This window comes from Ursus maritimus, unplaced genomic scaffold (assembly GCF_017311325.1).
Source record: "Ursus maritimus isolate PB19 unplaced genomic scaffold, ASM1731132v1 scaffold_24, whole genome shotgun sequence".
Taxonomy (NCBI): Eukaryota; Metazoa; Chordata; class Mammalia; order Carnivora; family Ursidae; genus Ursus; species Ursus maritimus.
Genome location: NW_024424897.1, coordinates 23,341,932 through 23,359,571, shown reverse-complemented (window position 1 = coordinate 23,359,571; position 17,640 = coordinate 23,341,932). Strand labels below are relative to the sequence as shown.

Here is a 17,640-nt window from a genome sequence, read left to right as displayed (position 1 = left end):
GTCTGACATTCTGCAGTGAGATCACAGGGGAGACGAGCTTCTGACAGTTCGGCTATCCTCCGGGAGCCACCATTGCTCCCAGGGCTCTGTGCACCCTGGGGAGCCACAGGCCATCACTCGCCCTTTCTCTACTTGGAGAACAGTGCACGGCGCGCTGGCATTTCCTCTTCTGGCCTTATTCTCATCCCTTAGCCTCATGTGCTCATTCGCACACTCCTACTTTTCAGAGCTGCTTCATCCTGATCAAGTTTTATTGCAAGGAAGGATTTATGTTGATGGTTTAAACCTGACACAGTGCTAGTCTGGCCTTTTCTGTAGATTTCCTGGCACCAAGGCCCACATTAGAAATAACAGCACTTAACCTAGCGTTTCATTTTCTTTTGACATATTTTATTCTCATCCCCCCTCCTCCTTCTCCCTCTTTCCTTCCCTGCCTTATTCTTTCCTTTTTCTCCCCATCTTGATTCATTCTCATCTCTGCCCTGGCAGATCTGAGCTCCTTAACCATTCCGTGTGAAGAGGAGGAGGAAGAAGAGGAAGAGGAAGAGACGTATGATGATATTGATGGTTTCGATGCCCCAAATTCCGGTTCCCAAGGCAGACCTGTCATCTTGCCTGGGAGTATGGGGCTAAAAGAGCCCACAAAGGAGACAGAAGAAGATATTTATGAAGTCTTACCAGGTGAGAAATGTTATCTTCTGGTTATCTTCTACTAGTTTCAGAAATTCTTGACCTGGTGGAAGAATATAAGTTTGAAACCTGCAGAAGAAGCCAAATCTCTGAAGAAAAGAACGTAGGGAAGCTTCAGTGGAGTTTCCATGACTCCCAGTCCAGAAGCTCTCCCTTGCTTTGGGAGCAAGATGAACTGATCAAGGCGTGTCTTTCACCTTGGCCGTGTGAAGTAACTCTATTATTACATATGTCGAGTCAAGACGACTCATGTTGGCCTTCATGGGTTTACTCTGGATCTTGAGGTGGGTCATCAAAACTCTCTAGTTTCAACTTCTTCTCTGTGTAAATGTGAGAGTGATATAAAATCTCCTCCAAATGAGGAAGGTTATCAAAAGTCTAAAGGAATACAAGGAAGTGCTGACAGACCTTGTCAGTAACCGAAGAAGACCCTGAGAGCGTACAACGCATCAGCACCAAACTCAGGTACCACAAATCGAATCGCCCCTCTTACACATAAACCTGTTTCCTCTGCCCACCATTACAGGAGGCCCACGTACATATTTCTTCTCTTCCAAAGGCATGATAACTGGCGTCTCAGAAAATGTATAGTCATCACTGCTTCCGCGTAGCCCCTTCTTGTGGGAATAACAGCAGCTGTCGAACGGCACAGAGCACAGTGGGGGTCAGACTGTGGAAAACCGGAGCCTGAGCCTTTTAATTGTGAGGTAGTTAGACCACAGGAACGCTGAATCTTCAAGTCCGTTCAGAAAGATCGCTCCTGTGGAAATTTGCCAGGAGTTCAGTGCTCTGCTGAGAAATTCGAGTTAAGCCGAAATTTATAGCAATTTAAACCTCTACCCCAGATGAACTCAGAAACTAAGGTGACTCTAACACTGGGGACCCTAAAAACAGGACTGGTTGCCAAAAAGCTGGGTCAGTAAGCAACTTGCATTTCAAGACTTCCTAAGAAGAGGGTCCAATCCTGTCAATGCTGTATGAGGCTCTTCCCTTGGGGGTGGGGGTGGGAGCCACATCATTGCTTCCTGAGTCAAGGAGCCGGGCTGTGGCCCCATGTCTCCTTCCTGCTGAGGACTTCACCCACCTCCCCACACACCAGGGAGCGTCTGCTTCTTCTCCTAGCACTCCCAGCTTCTGCCAGTCCCAACTTCCCCAGCCTTTTTGTTGTGTTTTATTATGCAAATGATATCTTGGTTGAGGTCGAGCCATTTCTTGTGTCTGAAGTTAAAAAAAAATGATAATTTCCTCAGCAAGTCATCGTCGTTAATGAAGTTTTACAAAAACAGATACAACCAAAGGAAAATAAAATTTCACAGGTGATAAATTTTTCCAATTTCCCTGGCAGAATTCGATAGGATTGTTAAATTAAGAGTGAAGGTGTCTGTTAGAAAGCAACGAGCAGTGATGGGTAATTTTATAGAGTGGAAAATTGAATCAAATTGCTACATTAAAACACAGCTCCTCTGAGAATCTTCCCTTTCACAGTCTGCTCCATTGCAACAGCAGGGTGCAGAAATGGATCTAATTCACAACACTCCCTAAAAGGAGATGTACTCCCCAACTTGGCCAGAATCTTCTTAGGGAGCTCACATTCCACTCACTCCCATCCAGGCTGGGGGAAATATCCGGGTGACACTCCACTTTGGATTACAGCTGTGGAAGAGTGCTCTGGGAAAGCCTCACTGAACGACTCAGGCTTCTGGGGAGCAAAGAAGGGCCTTTTCATGCACCAGCTTTAGTTCTCAGAGGAACCAGAGAGGAGGGGGCTGATGCTCAGAGGCGCAGAGCAAAGGACAGGAAAGAGAAGGAGCCTTGGGAAATAAGATGAGTTTGAGACCATCACCTTACCCCAGATGATGGGTCAATGAATGTATGATTGTCTTCTTAACGACCATCCTTCCCTTGCTTCCTCAAATCCTACCCTTGGCCATCCCAGCACTGCCGAGGGTCCCAGGGCATGCCTCCAGTTGAGATGCTGGAGTGGACTCTGGGGGCATGGACACTGGTCTGCTTTCCCAAGGAAAGCCACTTCTGTGCTCACAACTGTCCTCACAAAGTGAGGAAGCCCACACTGTAGGAGATCCAGGGTCTCTTTCTTCAGGTTAGGGAAACTGCAGCTAACTTGCTTATATGTTTCCAAAGGACAGCACTGTTCCCAGCCAACAGGTTCTTCAGCATTGTCCATCCCAGTTTTTAGAGACAGCATTGGAGGTGGGCTATATTGGCATTTAATGATGATAAGAATATTTCAGCCCCGAGTCTCCATCCCTCAGCTTCCCACCCAGGGCACTCAGCTTGTTGCTTCTGGAATTTTCTGTTCACTATACACATGTCACAGTATAAGCCCTGAAGGAATTAAAAGGGAATGTGAGGGCAGCTGACATTGCCTACCCTCTGCTGCCATCTCACAAGATCTAGAGAGCGGCAGCATGTGAGAGGCAGCGAGGTATTGCAGGTAAAAGTGCTGGCTCTGAGTCAGAATGGACCTGCTCGGCCACCTGTTAGCTGTGAGACCTTGAGCAAGTGATTTGCCGTCTGTGTGTGTGATTTTCCCACCTGTGCAATGGGGATAACAATAGTACCTGCCGTAGAGGGATGCTGTGAGAAGCCTAGAACTGAAGTGTGTAGAGCGCTTAGAACGGAGCCCTGGCATACAGTGAGTACTCAGTAAGTGCTGGCTGTTAGTGATTTCATGGCGTTTAAATAAAAAGTGTTACCTCCTTGAAAAATTGAGGGATAGCTAGTTCCCCACCTCCACCAACCAAACCTGAGAAAGTCCAGTTGGACATTTTCAGCTATATGTATGAAGCAGGTGAAATTGAAAATCCTGAGCAGATGGAATGTGGAGCGCACCTTCTGCTCAGGCCCGTTTTTACTGCAAGGACAGGTGCTGGGTGGAGGGATGGCCAACGGTAACGTTGGATTGTGCTAACACTGCATACCCATCAAAAGTCAAATGACTTGGGCTTCTAACATTTGTTTCATTATAACAGGTAAATGTGCTTTGCAGAGAATACTTAGCATTGATGGTTCTGCTACTGCTTCCTCTTTGGACTGGGGCCTACACAAGCCCCATGGTCTTTATGGGAAGGCCATGTACGTGAGATCTCCCTTCTAGAATGTAATTTCAATGGTCTTCCTAGTACAGAGAAAAGTGCTTGTAACACATACCGAGTCAATACAAAAATGTTTTTTCCTAATCAAAATAATGTATGGGTCATCAAATTAAATGCACTATATCACATTAACCATGGGCTAATTAGCGTTTGCTACGTGGCTGGCACTGTCCTTCCCATGAGGGAAAACCAGAGCACTCGAGGTTTTTAGCCAAGACCACAAAAATGTTAGTCCTGGGTAATATGGTTTCAAGGTTGGTATCCGGTGGGATTTCTGAACATCCGTGTTGAGCATATGGGGGCCCTTGATTTTTAAGATCTCATTTGCAGTAGATTAAACTGCAGGGAACCACCACAAGGAAATGCTAAAGCAATCTGTGGAAGATGGGAGGCTTTTCGGAGCTCTCTCTCACCCCTCCCCGGAAATTATTTTACAGGCCAGCACAGGCCCAGTTTTGTGATTCAGTGTTCCATAAAGGGACAACTTTTATCAGGTTTCACTTTGTCTGGGGCCTCAAAGCTGGAATCCAGCAAGTCGCCTGAGACCATCGTGCAGCTTTAACTGGGGCCTTGTCACAGCTGCGGTGACGGCGGAATCTGGCTGTGTTCTCAGGAGAGACTTCAGGAGAGCAAGCAGGAAGAGAGACAATGAGTTCTCCCTCGGAATTTCTGTGTGCATTCCAGTGCTGCCCACACTGCCCCGGAGGGTTATTACAGACCCAGAAACCGGATTGCTTTATAATGAAGCATAGAACTGGGTGGTTTTTGTTGTGGGTTTTTTTTTTTTTTTCATTTGAATCAAATGGAAACAAGCATTCTGTGGACTTGTTTTTTTCCCCTCTACTGTTGCCCAGACCGACAAGAAGAAGAAATGGCAAAAGTAGGTCTAAGGAAAGAAGAAAACAGATGCCAAAAACACAAAGTTTATGAAGAAAGGGATTTTCAGTTTCACAGAAAAGCAACAGCACTCCGTGGGGGGAGCCTAAAGCGTCAATGCCAACGGCAGGCCTGAGCTTCCTGGCCCTTTCTCTCTCTCTCCCGCGCACACTGGGCCCCAGCCACAAGCTGCTGTTTGGCCAGCACCAAAACCAGAGTCATGCTGGGGTTTTCTTCACCGAGAACATCCTCCCTGAGCTCAGCCTACGGAACCCTACGCCTTCTGCTCCAACACGTCTCCTTAGTGACCCCCTCCCAGAGACTCAACTAGACTTGAGCTCCGTTTCAGCCCCTACCACGGTGATTTGTATTCAGGTCTTTCTCCTCCAATTAGTAGGTGCTCAATTATTGTTTGTGAAATTAAATTCAGCGCATTCCAAGTGTTGCAGTTAGCACAAATTGGATTTAATATCGTGTACGTCAAGACCCAGACCACAGAGATAGGATGCAAATGTTCTGAGGTAACAGTTGAGACTAAAAACTATACAACAGAGAATTAAACGTGTTATTAGCATCCTGCTCATATTTTCCGTGTTGTCTGAAGAGGTGCTGGAGCGCCCACAGATTTATAGCGTATCTGTGCCTGCTGTGGAGAGCTTTCTACTTCCACTCTCCTGCATGCCGTCTCTGTACTCCGAGTCTATCTGCATTTCTGTTGCATCTGTCACGAGAGCACCTTGACATCTGGTTGCACATTGATACAGTTGGCATTTTTTAAGCTTCTGTCACCTTGCTTTGTTTGGGGGAAGTGACTTCCCCCTTTCGGATCCAGTCATTTTTCCGAGTGTTGTTCTCAGTTTAGCCGATGTCAGAGCAGCACCTCAGAAAGGAGCCAGGTGTCATGGGAAGCTGGCTCCTCTCCGTGACTCCGTGGTGGAATCAGTGTCCTGTTCCTCTCAGCCTCTCATTAGTGTCCCTGACATTGTGCCAAGAGTGTTGATTGAAATCAGCTCTCTGGATACTGAGGCTCATTTGTGATGCCCCATGGTTCTCTCACATGTTCGCACAGCTAACAGAATCTTCCTCAACTGTTTTCCCAGTTGAGATGAGATATTTGGGGATCAAGTAGAGCATTTAATGTAATAAGTGGACAGTAATCTTCAGAGGTTAATTTGTTTAAAACCTATATAAGGTTGGGGTCCCATATGCCCTGTTAGGAGCGAGGACCATTATAATCTATTCCTGTTTGAAGTTGAGTTAGCACATAAATTTTAATTCTCTCTTAAATGAAGATGTATTCCAGTAGATGTAATGCTAAAATGCCTAATGATATTCTTATAAAGAAGTTCAACAAGCTCTTTAGCCTGAAGAAGAAAATTTTTTTCAAAATAATCTCTTAAAAACCGAAGGTTCATTTTACAGGAAAAAAAAATTGAGAAATCTAGCAGTTTCACCCACCCCCTTTTGTGAGCAAAGAGACATTTCTTTCTGTGGCCACGTAATTGGTTTTCTCGACTTTGGAGTTTGAAAGATGCCAGTTTGATCTCATTGAAGGATCTGAGGTAAAGCGTCCGCCTCTCTGTGTTGTGCTCTTTGCAGCTGGGAAGGTGCTGAGAGCTGCTGCCGTTTACACCAGCTGTGGAGAGCATCGCTTCCCTGTGTGTTGGTACCTCCACGCTCACACTTTAAAAGGCACAGCACCCAGCCTCTCGCCCCAGTAGCTGGGCTTCTTGACTTGAGCTCACTTTCAGCCACCCGGGAAGGTCAACCCTGGATAGAGCAGATGTGGGGATTAGAGCTTCCCTCCTCACATTCATCACGGAAGAGCTTAGTAACGGTGGTGAACGATACATAAGATCTATGGCCAGCGTTCTGCTTTCTTTCTAGGTGACTCCACAGGCGCAATGGAAATCAGAGTATCTGGTCTGGAATTGAACGGCATAGAAGAGATTTTTATTTTTCCCATTTTTGTATCATGACTAGATTAAGTGCTGTTGCCTGAAAGGACAAAGGAATCAAGTGTAGTTTTCATTTTTATCATTGCAAATACATTTACATTCCCCTATTTTACAAATGCAAAGAGCAGGCAAGCCACTTTCAATAATTTATTTTAAAATCAATGCTAATGAGGTTATGTCTCGTCAGTGGCCGAGTTTTACAATAAAGTCTGATTTATTTAGAAAAGATCTTTGGTGTAGCTTCCCATCTAATGGTGGTGGGAAGGAGGTGGAGTCGCAGGCACGGTGACCCTCCAACTTCAGATCCGATTTGTAATTCACAGCGGAGATCTGACCCAATTTACATTGATTAGAATTGGGAGGAAGAGACATCTGTGCACAGACAGCAGAGGTAGAATAAACCGTCTCTGCAAAAGTGCCTAAGCACAGCGAATTATTGGGCTTTGTGATTGAGTTGTTTGGTATCAGCAGAAGAGATGCTCCCTGCCCAAATTATTGGGTATCTCTAAAACTGAGGCCGTACCAACTCTTCTTTTAATGTTCTCAATCCTGTGAAATTGGTCCCATGTCAAACAGGAAAAGCATCAGGGCAGAGGAAGGAAGGAAGTGGGCAAGTAATAGGAAGACAATGTGCAAAGAATGATGTTTAACGTGATTTATTTCAGCAAGGTCTATTTCCGATATTTGATTTCACTCCTCCATTATCTCACATCTTTATTCCTCATGGTGGGGGGGGGAAGCACTACAGGTGGTAAGTAGGAAATTCTCTGCTGTGAGGCCATACATGAAGGTAAGAAGAGTTGAGGTCTTTCCCCACAGAATCTTGTAGGGCAAATAGATATGTGTGTGTGTGTGTGTGTATATATATATATATATATATATATATATATGATAATTTTTTTAGTCTGAAGGACATATGACTCATTTCTGCAGAATATCAATTCCTTAATTTTTATTTTTTGCAGGGAAATTTTATCATTTTAATGTGAAATCGATTACTTCTTTAATGTTCTATAGTGCTGTAACATATGTTTGTGCTGCTTCTTCTTACTTATGAGCTCAGAGCTTACTTCCCCCATTCTAACATACCAGAATTCATATTGCTCTATAAAACTTATATTTAAAAAAAAAAAAAGGAACTGTCCCTGGGCCAGCTCCTCAAAAGTTTCATTTAGTGGCATAACTATGGGGAAACAAGCCAGGTAAGTGCCCCAAGACCCAGGAAGAGAAAGTAAATGTGGACCCAAAAAAACCTAAGTATTCAATCCTCAAAATGTTGCTTATTATGCCCCATTCATTGTGTGTGGGTGGGTGGGTGAGAGAGAGAGAAAGAGAGAGTGCACAGAGATGATGAAAAGGAGAATAGCAACTGTGTTTTTGCTCATCTTACTCCACATGTAAATTGGCTTAATATGAGTCTGGTACTCATGCTTTCTTTATAAAGACCCGATTCCCGTGGTATCAGGTAGTATGAAGTCTGAGATGAAACAGGTTAATGAGGGTAAGAAACAGGCCAATCATGTTGTGACTTTGACCGTATAAACACTTGATTGGAGTTAGACAATAGCACTGATTTAGAACCCATTGTGTACCTGCAGCAATTAATTAAAAGACCATTCCAACTGCCCTCAGGAGCTTACACTCTAATGAACAAGGCAGGCTGAATAACGGCACTAAAAAGATAACTACAAGCCCCGAGTACCAGGAACATAAAATTACCGACATGACCAGCTTCAGCTACGGCTGAACAAAACTTGATACATTAAGGACTAATTAATCATGGAGGGTTTAAACACATGCTTAGCCACACATGCGTGCGTGCACACACACGCACACCCACAACTCTGGGTACTTACATAGAGACAATACATTTAGAAGAGAATGCTAGAAGGAGTGGAGAAATAGAGCTTGAGGGAGAGCACCAGGATTCTAGTGATCGGTGCCTAAATAATCCAGTGGATTGAAAGCTCCACTAGGGCACGGACCCTGCCAGTCTTGTCCACTCTGTGTCTCCAGTTCCTAGTGTAGCACCTTGAATAGAGCAAGCACTTAAATACGTTTATTAACGAATGAAGGGGAGGGAAGGAGAGGGCCAGTTTGAAGATGCAAGATGATTAAAAAAAAAAAAAAGAAAGAACAATTATGGCCTTGGAAAGAGCATGAGGAGCTCTGAGAGAGAAGACCCACCAGTATAAAGAGCAGAAGATTATCAACCACTAATTGTTAACGCTGATCATGTTTATCCCCTCAGATGAAGAGCGTGATCCAGAAGAGGATGAGAATGGCACTCCACATAGAGGAGGTATGAGAGCTTCCCAAATGGACAGTAGGACGTTCAGGCTTCTGACTGGAGAAGGCACCTTCCTTCAGACTACAAACGTTACCGGGCTCACTAATTAAGAGGGTACTGGTGTGTCGACCTCAAAAGCCCCAGATAAGAAGACTGGATAGGGAAATAGCTCAACCTTCAGAGCAGCCACTCACCTTAATTAATGTTCTCAGAACAGCTAAGATTTATCCTAGAGAGGGTAAGAAACCAAACCAGATATTTATTTTTTCCTATCAGTATTTCCTAAATCAGTACGGTGAAAATAGAACTGCCTCATCTCTAAGAGATCAGGGGATTGAGAATGGAAAGAATGGAAATGTCTCCTCTCTGAGAGGCCCGGAGATTGCAGGTTCAGAGGGGAATGGAAATGTGTCAGATCTGAAAAGCGAACGTGGGGTGAGGGATGGAACTGCTTGGTGATGCTGACTTCTGATGGCCTGGTTTGATTCCAGGCACATTTGGGAATGAATATGTAACAGGTTTGTGGAATACGAAATTACATCTTATTCATCCCAAACTGTTAACCATGCTTCAGGCGGTTAGTGAGCCCATCTTTTTCTAGGGTCAGATGCCCCTCCAAAGCCTCCTTAAGCGGACAAGGACCTAGTCCATCCTTGTCAATGAAGGAATGTGAATTGCAAGGGCCACCTCAAGGACATTCATCCCATCAGCAGAGCCTAAATTGTGGCTGATATAGATACTAGCTGATTTTTTTCTTAGAGATTCTATGAAAGTCTTAAGCCTAGTTCTTCCCAACTCTCTCTCCCTGGTCCCTCCCCATTTCCCTGGCCTTTCCTTTTCCCATTCTCCTCTCTATTCTCATCTGTTGCCGTTTCTTCTCTTTGTTATCTGCTCAGCAAGACCCCTTCTCCTAAGGTTCGTGCCCAATGGGAAATGCATATGTAACAGATTTAGTGAAGGACCCAACTTCGTCAATGCCCAACTTCTCCCAGGGAGAAGAGACGGCATCAGAAGTCAGGTGCTAGAGCAGGAGAAAAAGGAAGAACTCGCATGAGGATGGTCCAGGATTAGCGTAGCTTCCAGTGAGCACCTCGTCACGATGAGCCCGTATAATTAAGTCCATTCCAAAACCTATTTTCTACCGTTTCCTACTCGCTGTGCAGAATTCCAACAGAAAATCTGTTTTCTGACCAACCTATGTCCCATGACTTTTCCCAACCAACTTCCATCACCAGCACAGGATAGAAGGTGGGAAAACTATAAACTTCCTGCGGCCAACTTTATAGTAAACGCCATTCAGGAAGCAGCAGTCTCTGGCAAAAGTCTAAAATTCAGTTTCAGATTCCTCCCTCATCACATTTCCTCCTTCAACCTTTCTTTCTAAGGTTCTATCTCGGGTGGCGGGATGGTGAGGGGAGATGTATTTCTTAACTGTTCCAACAGCTCTATTTCAAATAAGTTAAAAAAACAAACAAACAAATAAACAAACAAAAACCCTTTCATTCCTCATGCTTCCTGCCTCCAAAACAGGCGTTGTTTAAAAAAACAAAAAAACAAAAAACAGGTGTTGTTAAAGTGTAGTGGGCTCTAACTATGTTTCTACGGTTTGTACTTCCCACCAGTTATAATGATTGGTGACTTAGTGATTAAAACACAGAGGACTTTTTGCTCTCTCTGCAGAATCTGAGGCAGGAATTTTTATTATTTGTGTTTACTTATTTATTTATTGCATTTATACAGTGCCTTTTCTCCAAAGGAGCTGTGGAAATGGCAACAAATATGGCGCATCCAAATGTCATCCCTTAGCTTTATGGCAATAAAATGTACAGGTCCAAGGAAAGGGTAGGCAGGCCCACGAAGGCATATAAAAGGGAACTCTAGGACAATGTGAATTCTTATGTAACAGACAAGCTACACTAGTTTGGTTCACTTAGGTTCTTTTTCTCAAGTGTCACATGTCTTCGGCAGGGTTGGGGGGTGGGGGGCATTATTCCCCTAAAAGATACTGTGGCTAGCAGAGTTACCTTTAAAATCCACATGCTCTTCTCCAGAACTCTTCCAAGGAGCCTGTTCCCAGAAATGCTTTGCTTTCCCGTGATAGAATTACTAACATTTTTAAAGCCCAACTAGATCTTATCAGAAGAGGGGGGAAAAAAGGAATTCAGTTTATCCTCATTGGGTGTTAATGACCCTGTAAGATGTAATTTCTTTTATTTTATTCTGTTACCTAGAAAATCTATCACAGCCTTGTAGTATTGATTGTTCAATCTATAAAGAGCTCAGTTTACAGCATGACTGTTAGTAACAGGGTTATTTTAATGAGTGACTCTTCAACACCTCAGATTCTCACTAAATTGCAACCCATCAGCCTAACAGTCTAACACTAAGTATCTTCCGTGATGACAGCTTATCTCCCTTCCCTATCACGAGAAGGCAATGTTCAGGTAACCAACAAGAAAACTCGTTCTGTACTGTTTATACGAAAACTCCTGGCCATTGGCTTGGGTCTGCCATGTCAAATAAAGAGCGGACCTGGAGGCACAACTCATCCTTAGATACACCAAATATCTGACCAAGGAAGATCTCCGAACAGGTTGTTTTCACTCTAAAATTGTGGGCAAACTCAGCCAAAAAGGAGCCCCCATGCAATAATTTCTGCAGGGCAGGAACATGGTCCCTGATGAACTTCTACCACCACGGGCTTCTCCGTGTTAGTGCATATACCGATGGATTGATTCCACAAAAGCAAGAGGGAAGCCACAGAGGTCTTGCAGCTCTCATTTTTTGAAACCTGTTTCCCAAGACCACACATGAGTTGAGCATCAGCCAGCGACAATTTTGGCCCAATAAAAGGAGCATGGGGCGGGGGGGAAGAGCACAGAAGAAGATCAGGATCTGTGAGTGTTCTCCACTTCAAGATCATACTTTCAACATTAAAGACCGTAGAAATTTCAGAAGTCAAGATTCAAGGGCTATGAAAACAAGCAAATGGCAATGTTCAGCTACTCTTCCTGTTCTGGTGTCCTAGTTAGTGGAGCTTAGCAAATTTCTTCTTTTTTTTTTTTTAAGATTTTATTTATTTATTTGAGAGAGAGAGCACGCACGAGCGTGGGGAAGGGGCAGAGGGAAAGGGAGAAGCAGACTCCTCGCTGAGCGGGGAGCCCCACTCAGGGCTTGATCCCAGGATCCCGGGATCATGATCCGAGCCAAAGGCAGACGCCTAACTGACTGAGCCACCCTGGCGCCCTGGCAAATTTCTTTATGCCTTTCATTCTGAAATAGGTAATAAGGTATCAGACTGAGTCTGCTTTAATGGACTGAACATGGTGGACTTCTCCGGCCTGGCTTAGAAAATATTTCAGGTCCCTTCCAGTGGCTCACTGCTTTGGCCTTCTATACCCATTTCTCACCTACCCATGGTCTAGCAAGGACTGGCTTTAGCCGTCTTCTCATTCTCTCTTTTCCATAATTTGTTAAGAGTTGCTCCCACAGCCAGGCCTCATTAGCACAGCCCTTTGGCTCATCGAGCAAATGTAAACAACATGCTGACCTGCCTTTTAGCCTCTTTTCCTTGGTCACAGCTTGAATTCTAGAGCCACGCAGTGTCTCCCAAACAAAACCCCAAGGTGACCTATGAACTCTGGAAGGAACACAGTCAAGTTCTGTTGTCCCTAAGGAGGAAGACAGGCAAAAACATGTCCTGGTCCTTTTTACCGTAGAACTCTCCACGTCACAGAGCTCATTCTCAAATTCTGACCCTGTCAACAGTAATACCACCTGGCCTCCGTTATAGGAGAAATGGCTATTACTGGTTATAAAGAACTTGGTGTGCAATGACGAATGCTTTGCAATAAATACCTAGAGAGGAGAGAAAAGCAATATATATTTAAACGTAGACCATTGCTATTCTTCCTATGACATTTTGTTTGCTGGGAGCTTAGCTTCTCTCATATGGGATAAAGAAAATAAGATGCTGCCCCTCTTTTTTTTTTTTTTTTTTTTTTTTCTCTAGAAAAAGTCCTTCTCAGCTCTGCTAGCAATTTAAATGCAGTGATCACATACGCATTAGCTTCTCTATCATTGTAATTGTTGTTAATTGTTATAACTGTTTTAGTTATTAGTGGTGTCATTATTGCTCTAGGTCCTCTGTCTGTTTTATGCTGAATATATTAGTGCTTTGCTTTTGAATTACCAGGCTTTATTTAGTGCAGAGTTACGGGGTTTTTTTGGAGAGACATTGAGAAATGCTGGCATTAAGCTTTATTCTTTTGTTTTTCATTCCAAATGGACAGACTGGAAAAAAATATAATTAGATGGAATAATGTCCTCAAAATGAGAATGAGGATGCTTTGAATTAATTAAATGGTCAGAATGCCGCACCGTGTCTGATCTCAGACTGCTGCTAGAGTCGCGTAAACCTAAAGGAACCTCAATCCAGTCCACAGAGGAAATCGTCTCTCAGGCTCCCAATTCCTCACTGGTCTAAAGACATCAGTCTCCTCAGGCGTTCCCTTGTTTATAGGATGACCTGGGCAAATTTAGGGAGGCCCTACAAAATTCCAGGCCTTCAAGCTCTTCCAGAGGCCAAGGGTCAGGAATGAAGCCCTCCTCTGCCTTACCTCGTCCCCTCTTCAAGATCTTTAAATAAACACCCAGTCTCAGTCAGGTGTTGATAACACAACCAAAGCTTCTGGGAAACCTTCCGTGAAGTTAGCTTTCCTGTTGTACACAGCACCCTCAACTTCCCCCTTTGAAGACATATCACAGTCGTAGATAAGTAAATATCTGTATGACTCTGTTTCCCATTGCCTCCCCCACTGGACGGTAGCCTGAAGAACAGGGACAGCGTGTGGCCAATGGGCAATTCCCAGTGTCCTACACAGTCCCGGGCACTTAGTAAGCGCTGTGGACATGTCCGTTGAATGCCGAGGAATGAATGCAGAGAAGTTGTGTGCACACACACACACACACATCCATGCAAGTCACACCTATGTTAAATGGGGAGTCTGCAATACCGAGTCCAATCTTGTCCAGCTAAGGCGTTCCTCCTCACTGATTTCCCTAGTACCCAAATACCTCTGTCTGGACAGCAAGTCCCCATGGTTAGCCCTTCATTCTGCTTATTTTCTGAAGCTGTCCTTTTATGGTTCTAGTTCTGACAATTCTGGTTCTTGGGCTAGGTAAACTATCCACTGGATTCCTGAGCTCTATCTTCTTTTAGCCTTTAGCTTATGAAGAACCAAAGGCATTTTCTATATTTTTTTCTTGGAAGGCTTTTGTTTTCCTCCTAGCTCCTTGCTTTCCCTGTGATCTATATTGCTTTTAGAATAGGTCTGTTTCCAGGTTTTCTCTGGTGTCTTATATGCCCAATATCAAGTCACTTTTTACATATATACCTGAAAAGTACTCATAATCTTAGAAGAATTTCCAGACACATGGGGAGCAGTACCCCACAGTGACCATCTGCTAAGCCAGACAAAGTCAAGACAACTTTGCCAGTCTTCTTACCATTCAGAAATATCAAGTTGTGTTTTAAAAATCTATTTTTATAAAATTATTTTCTGTATAATATATAAATGCATGAAGAATATTGACATCAATATACTTTTCATTTCTGGGGTTCCTGGGTGGCTCAGTCAATTAAGCATCTACCTTCAGCTCAGGTCATGATCCCAGGTCCTGGGATCGAGCCGCATGTTGTTGGGCTCCCTGCTCAGCAGGGAGCTTATTTCTCCCTCTCCCTCTGTTGCTCCCCCTGCTTGTGCTTTCTCACTCGCTCTCTCTTTCAAATAAGTAAATAAAGTCTTTAAAATATTTGTGTATGTAGGGATGCCTGGGTGGCTCAGTCAGTTAAGCATCTACCTTTGGCTCAAGTCATGGTCCCAGGGTCCAGGGATCAAGTCCTGCATTGGACTCCTTGCTTGGCGGGAAGGCTGCTTCTCCCTCTGCCTGCCTCTCCCCTTGCTTGTGCTCACTCTCTCTGTCTCTCCCTCTCTGAAAAATAAATAAATAAAATCTTAAATAAATAAATAAATATAAATATAAATATATATATATGTACTTTTCATTTCTAATTTTGTCAAAATCTTCAGGTGATTAATCAACTCCATTATGACTAAAAATATATTAATATATCTTCTGGGAAAACCAGTTTCACTCTTCAGGGACTGATATTTCTCTATTATTTCATGCCCTGGTATCCCCCAAAATACATACCTTGTCTTTCCGGTTGTTAGCGTTTTTCTCCCAAAGTATTTTTCTTCCAAGCACATTCTTAACTGTGTGGTTTCCAGTGTGGTTGTCTTGTCTGCTGCCCTCTGTTGTTTACTGCATATACGAACAATAACCTTCGTAAAAGAAGACATGCCTGATTTCTATATGATTAACGTTTTTACTCCTGTTTGCATCATCCAAGTCTTAATTAAGTAGATCTGTCCCTCCTTGGTTCTTGTGCACTTTAAGATTCCTACCAAAGTTCTTTTCCAGGTACACACAGGGATTTTGTTCTCCTGTGCCTTTATTATTTGAATTGCTGGTAAGTTAAGAACAAGTTTTGTAACATAGCCAGTGCGTCTGTCCACCCACACTGCCCACCTGCCTTCCCCCATCTATTTCCATCCTCAGTGACCAGCACTATCACTCCTCATGGGAGGGTCAAAACCAATGAAGGGAAAGGTAGAAACTGGTGCAAATAGGGTCCCCAAAAGTCACTTGAATTTTCATTAGAACCCAGGACTCCTGACTCCCATCAACGAGAATCTCATCTTTGGTAGATGCTTTGCTGACCGCTCTCACCCATATGGCAAACTAAGGAACGGGAACATGGCCGCGTCGTGCCTGGTCCAGCGGGCATTCACTCTCCCGCCATTCAAATCCCCAGATCCTCTCCAACTTTGCGCTCTAGTGTTTAACCTTTCCGGGTAGAAGATCAATACAGATTCTTCATTGCTAAGAATCGATGTCTGTCCTGTGGCATCACTGCCATCTAGTCTTGCTGAGAAGCCCAGTAAATCTCTCCAGCTGCTTCAAAAGCTTGGTTTGTGTCTTCAGCTGCTTTCATTTTTAATGCAGATCACTTTGGTTTCTGTCCCCCTGGGGGCTTGCAGATAAATCTTGGCAGGCCTGTTCAGGGTCTACAAATGAGATGCTGGAAAAGGGCCAGCCCACCCAGAATTTAGTTGTAATGGATGAGACACACCCCCCCCCCGTTCCACTTAAAGACTGGGCTATTCATAACCGTATTTATTGGGGGATTACCTCTTCTAGTACCTGGGTGGGAAGTGCCCAGGATGAAGTTCCTGTGTAACAGAAGAGACCAACATGTGAGATTGTGATGCAGACACAAGCTGGCTGACTCAGCCTCTTAGTAAATAGGCAGAAGTCGGAGACGTATCCCAGTCCTTCAAATGCATTTTGAAGGAAGCTCTGGATAGTTCAGAGACCCCGGATCAAGAAAATCTGGCAGGAAATCTCTGCACTGCTTACTTACAAACCAAGTAAAAAATTACCTGCCTGTTTTTCTTTTATTAATAAATGAATGCATTTATCCTATTATTGAATAACATCTGACTAAGGGTGATCTGTAAATATTTAATGTTAGTTAATGATCTCCTTTTCCCACAGTCCTTCGCTCATGCTGAGTGTTTGGCTGTATCTCATCCCAAACCCCTGAATCCTAGGTTTCCTAGGGGCAATATTAGAACACTGATTTCCACTTACAGCAAAAATGTGGGCTCCATGGAAAAAGACAGAGTCCTTTTAACTTTGCTTTCTCCTCTCTTTGACCAGTGGACTATACCAATTATTACCAAGGCCTGTGGGATTGCCATAGTGACCAGCCAGATGAACTGTCCTTCCAAAGGGGTGACCTCATCCGCATTCTGAGCAAGGTAAGGACACAGAGTGTGGGGCTTGGATCAAAAGTTGATTTTGGGGGGAGCGCCTGAGTGGCTCAGTCGGTCAAGCATCCGACTCTTGATTTTGGCTCAGGTCACGACCTCAGGGTTGTGAGATCGAGCCCCGTGTTGGGCTCCACACTGGGTGTGGCGCCTGCTTAAGACTCTCTCACTCCCTCTCCCTCTGCCTCTCCTCCCTCTAAAAAAATCATTTTTTTCACTTTCAATGATGTAGTCACCATGACCAAAATTATTCTGTGTCATACATTTCTCTGGTGTGCATTACATGGCTCCCTCACACATAAAGTAAATTCCCATTGATTTATAATTGTTAGGGAAATTTTTAATTGAAATTTCAGATTCAGGAACTAATTTTCAAATTTAAAAATGCAATAAAGTAGATATAACACTGAAACCATGCCAATCAATTTATTCTTTTTAGGGTCTTGTGGTGCTTAAAAGGTCATCGTTATGTACATAACTTATTACTGTATAATTCTCTTGAAACATTCTGGCTTGGTAAACCACTTTCTTATGTCATTTACAGATAAACAAGACTGTAATATAATTATGATGGGGGGGTGGGGAGTCAGTGCTAGTTGGCTCAGTTGGTTTGAGCAAGTGCTGATAAGGCCAAGATAGTGAATCCAGCCCCACAAGAGCCAGCTAACTTTATTCTCTTCCTCAGTCATAAAGTTAATCCCTAGCCCCAACTAAGCATCTCACAAATTATGTTATTGATCGTAAAAGAATTGGGAAAAAATGAGAGAGTAGATTATTGTAGATTCATCGCTAATGTGAAGAAGATTCAGAAC

General features: G+C 43.7%; 1 protein-coding gene across 1 annotated transcript in view; it reads left to right on the top strand.

Annotated features, from left to right (window-relative positions):
• Positions 1–17,640, top strand: part of SKAP1 (src kinase associated phosphoprotein 1) — a 269,450-nt gene that overhangs the window by 229,806 nt on the left and 22,004 nt on the right. Inside the window, exons 9-11 of the mRNA XM_040640750.1 lie at positions 490–681; positions 8,892–8,942; positions 16,719–16,819. Of these exons, the coding sequence (XP_040496684.1) occupies positions 490–681; positions 8,892–8,942; positions 16,719–16,819 (344 nt within the window). The remainder of the gene's footprint in view (positions 1–489; positions 682–8,891; positions 8,943–16,718; positions 16,820–17,640) is intronic.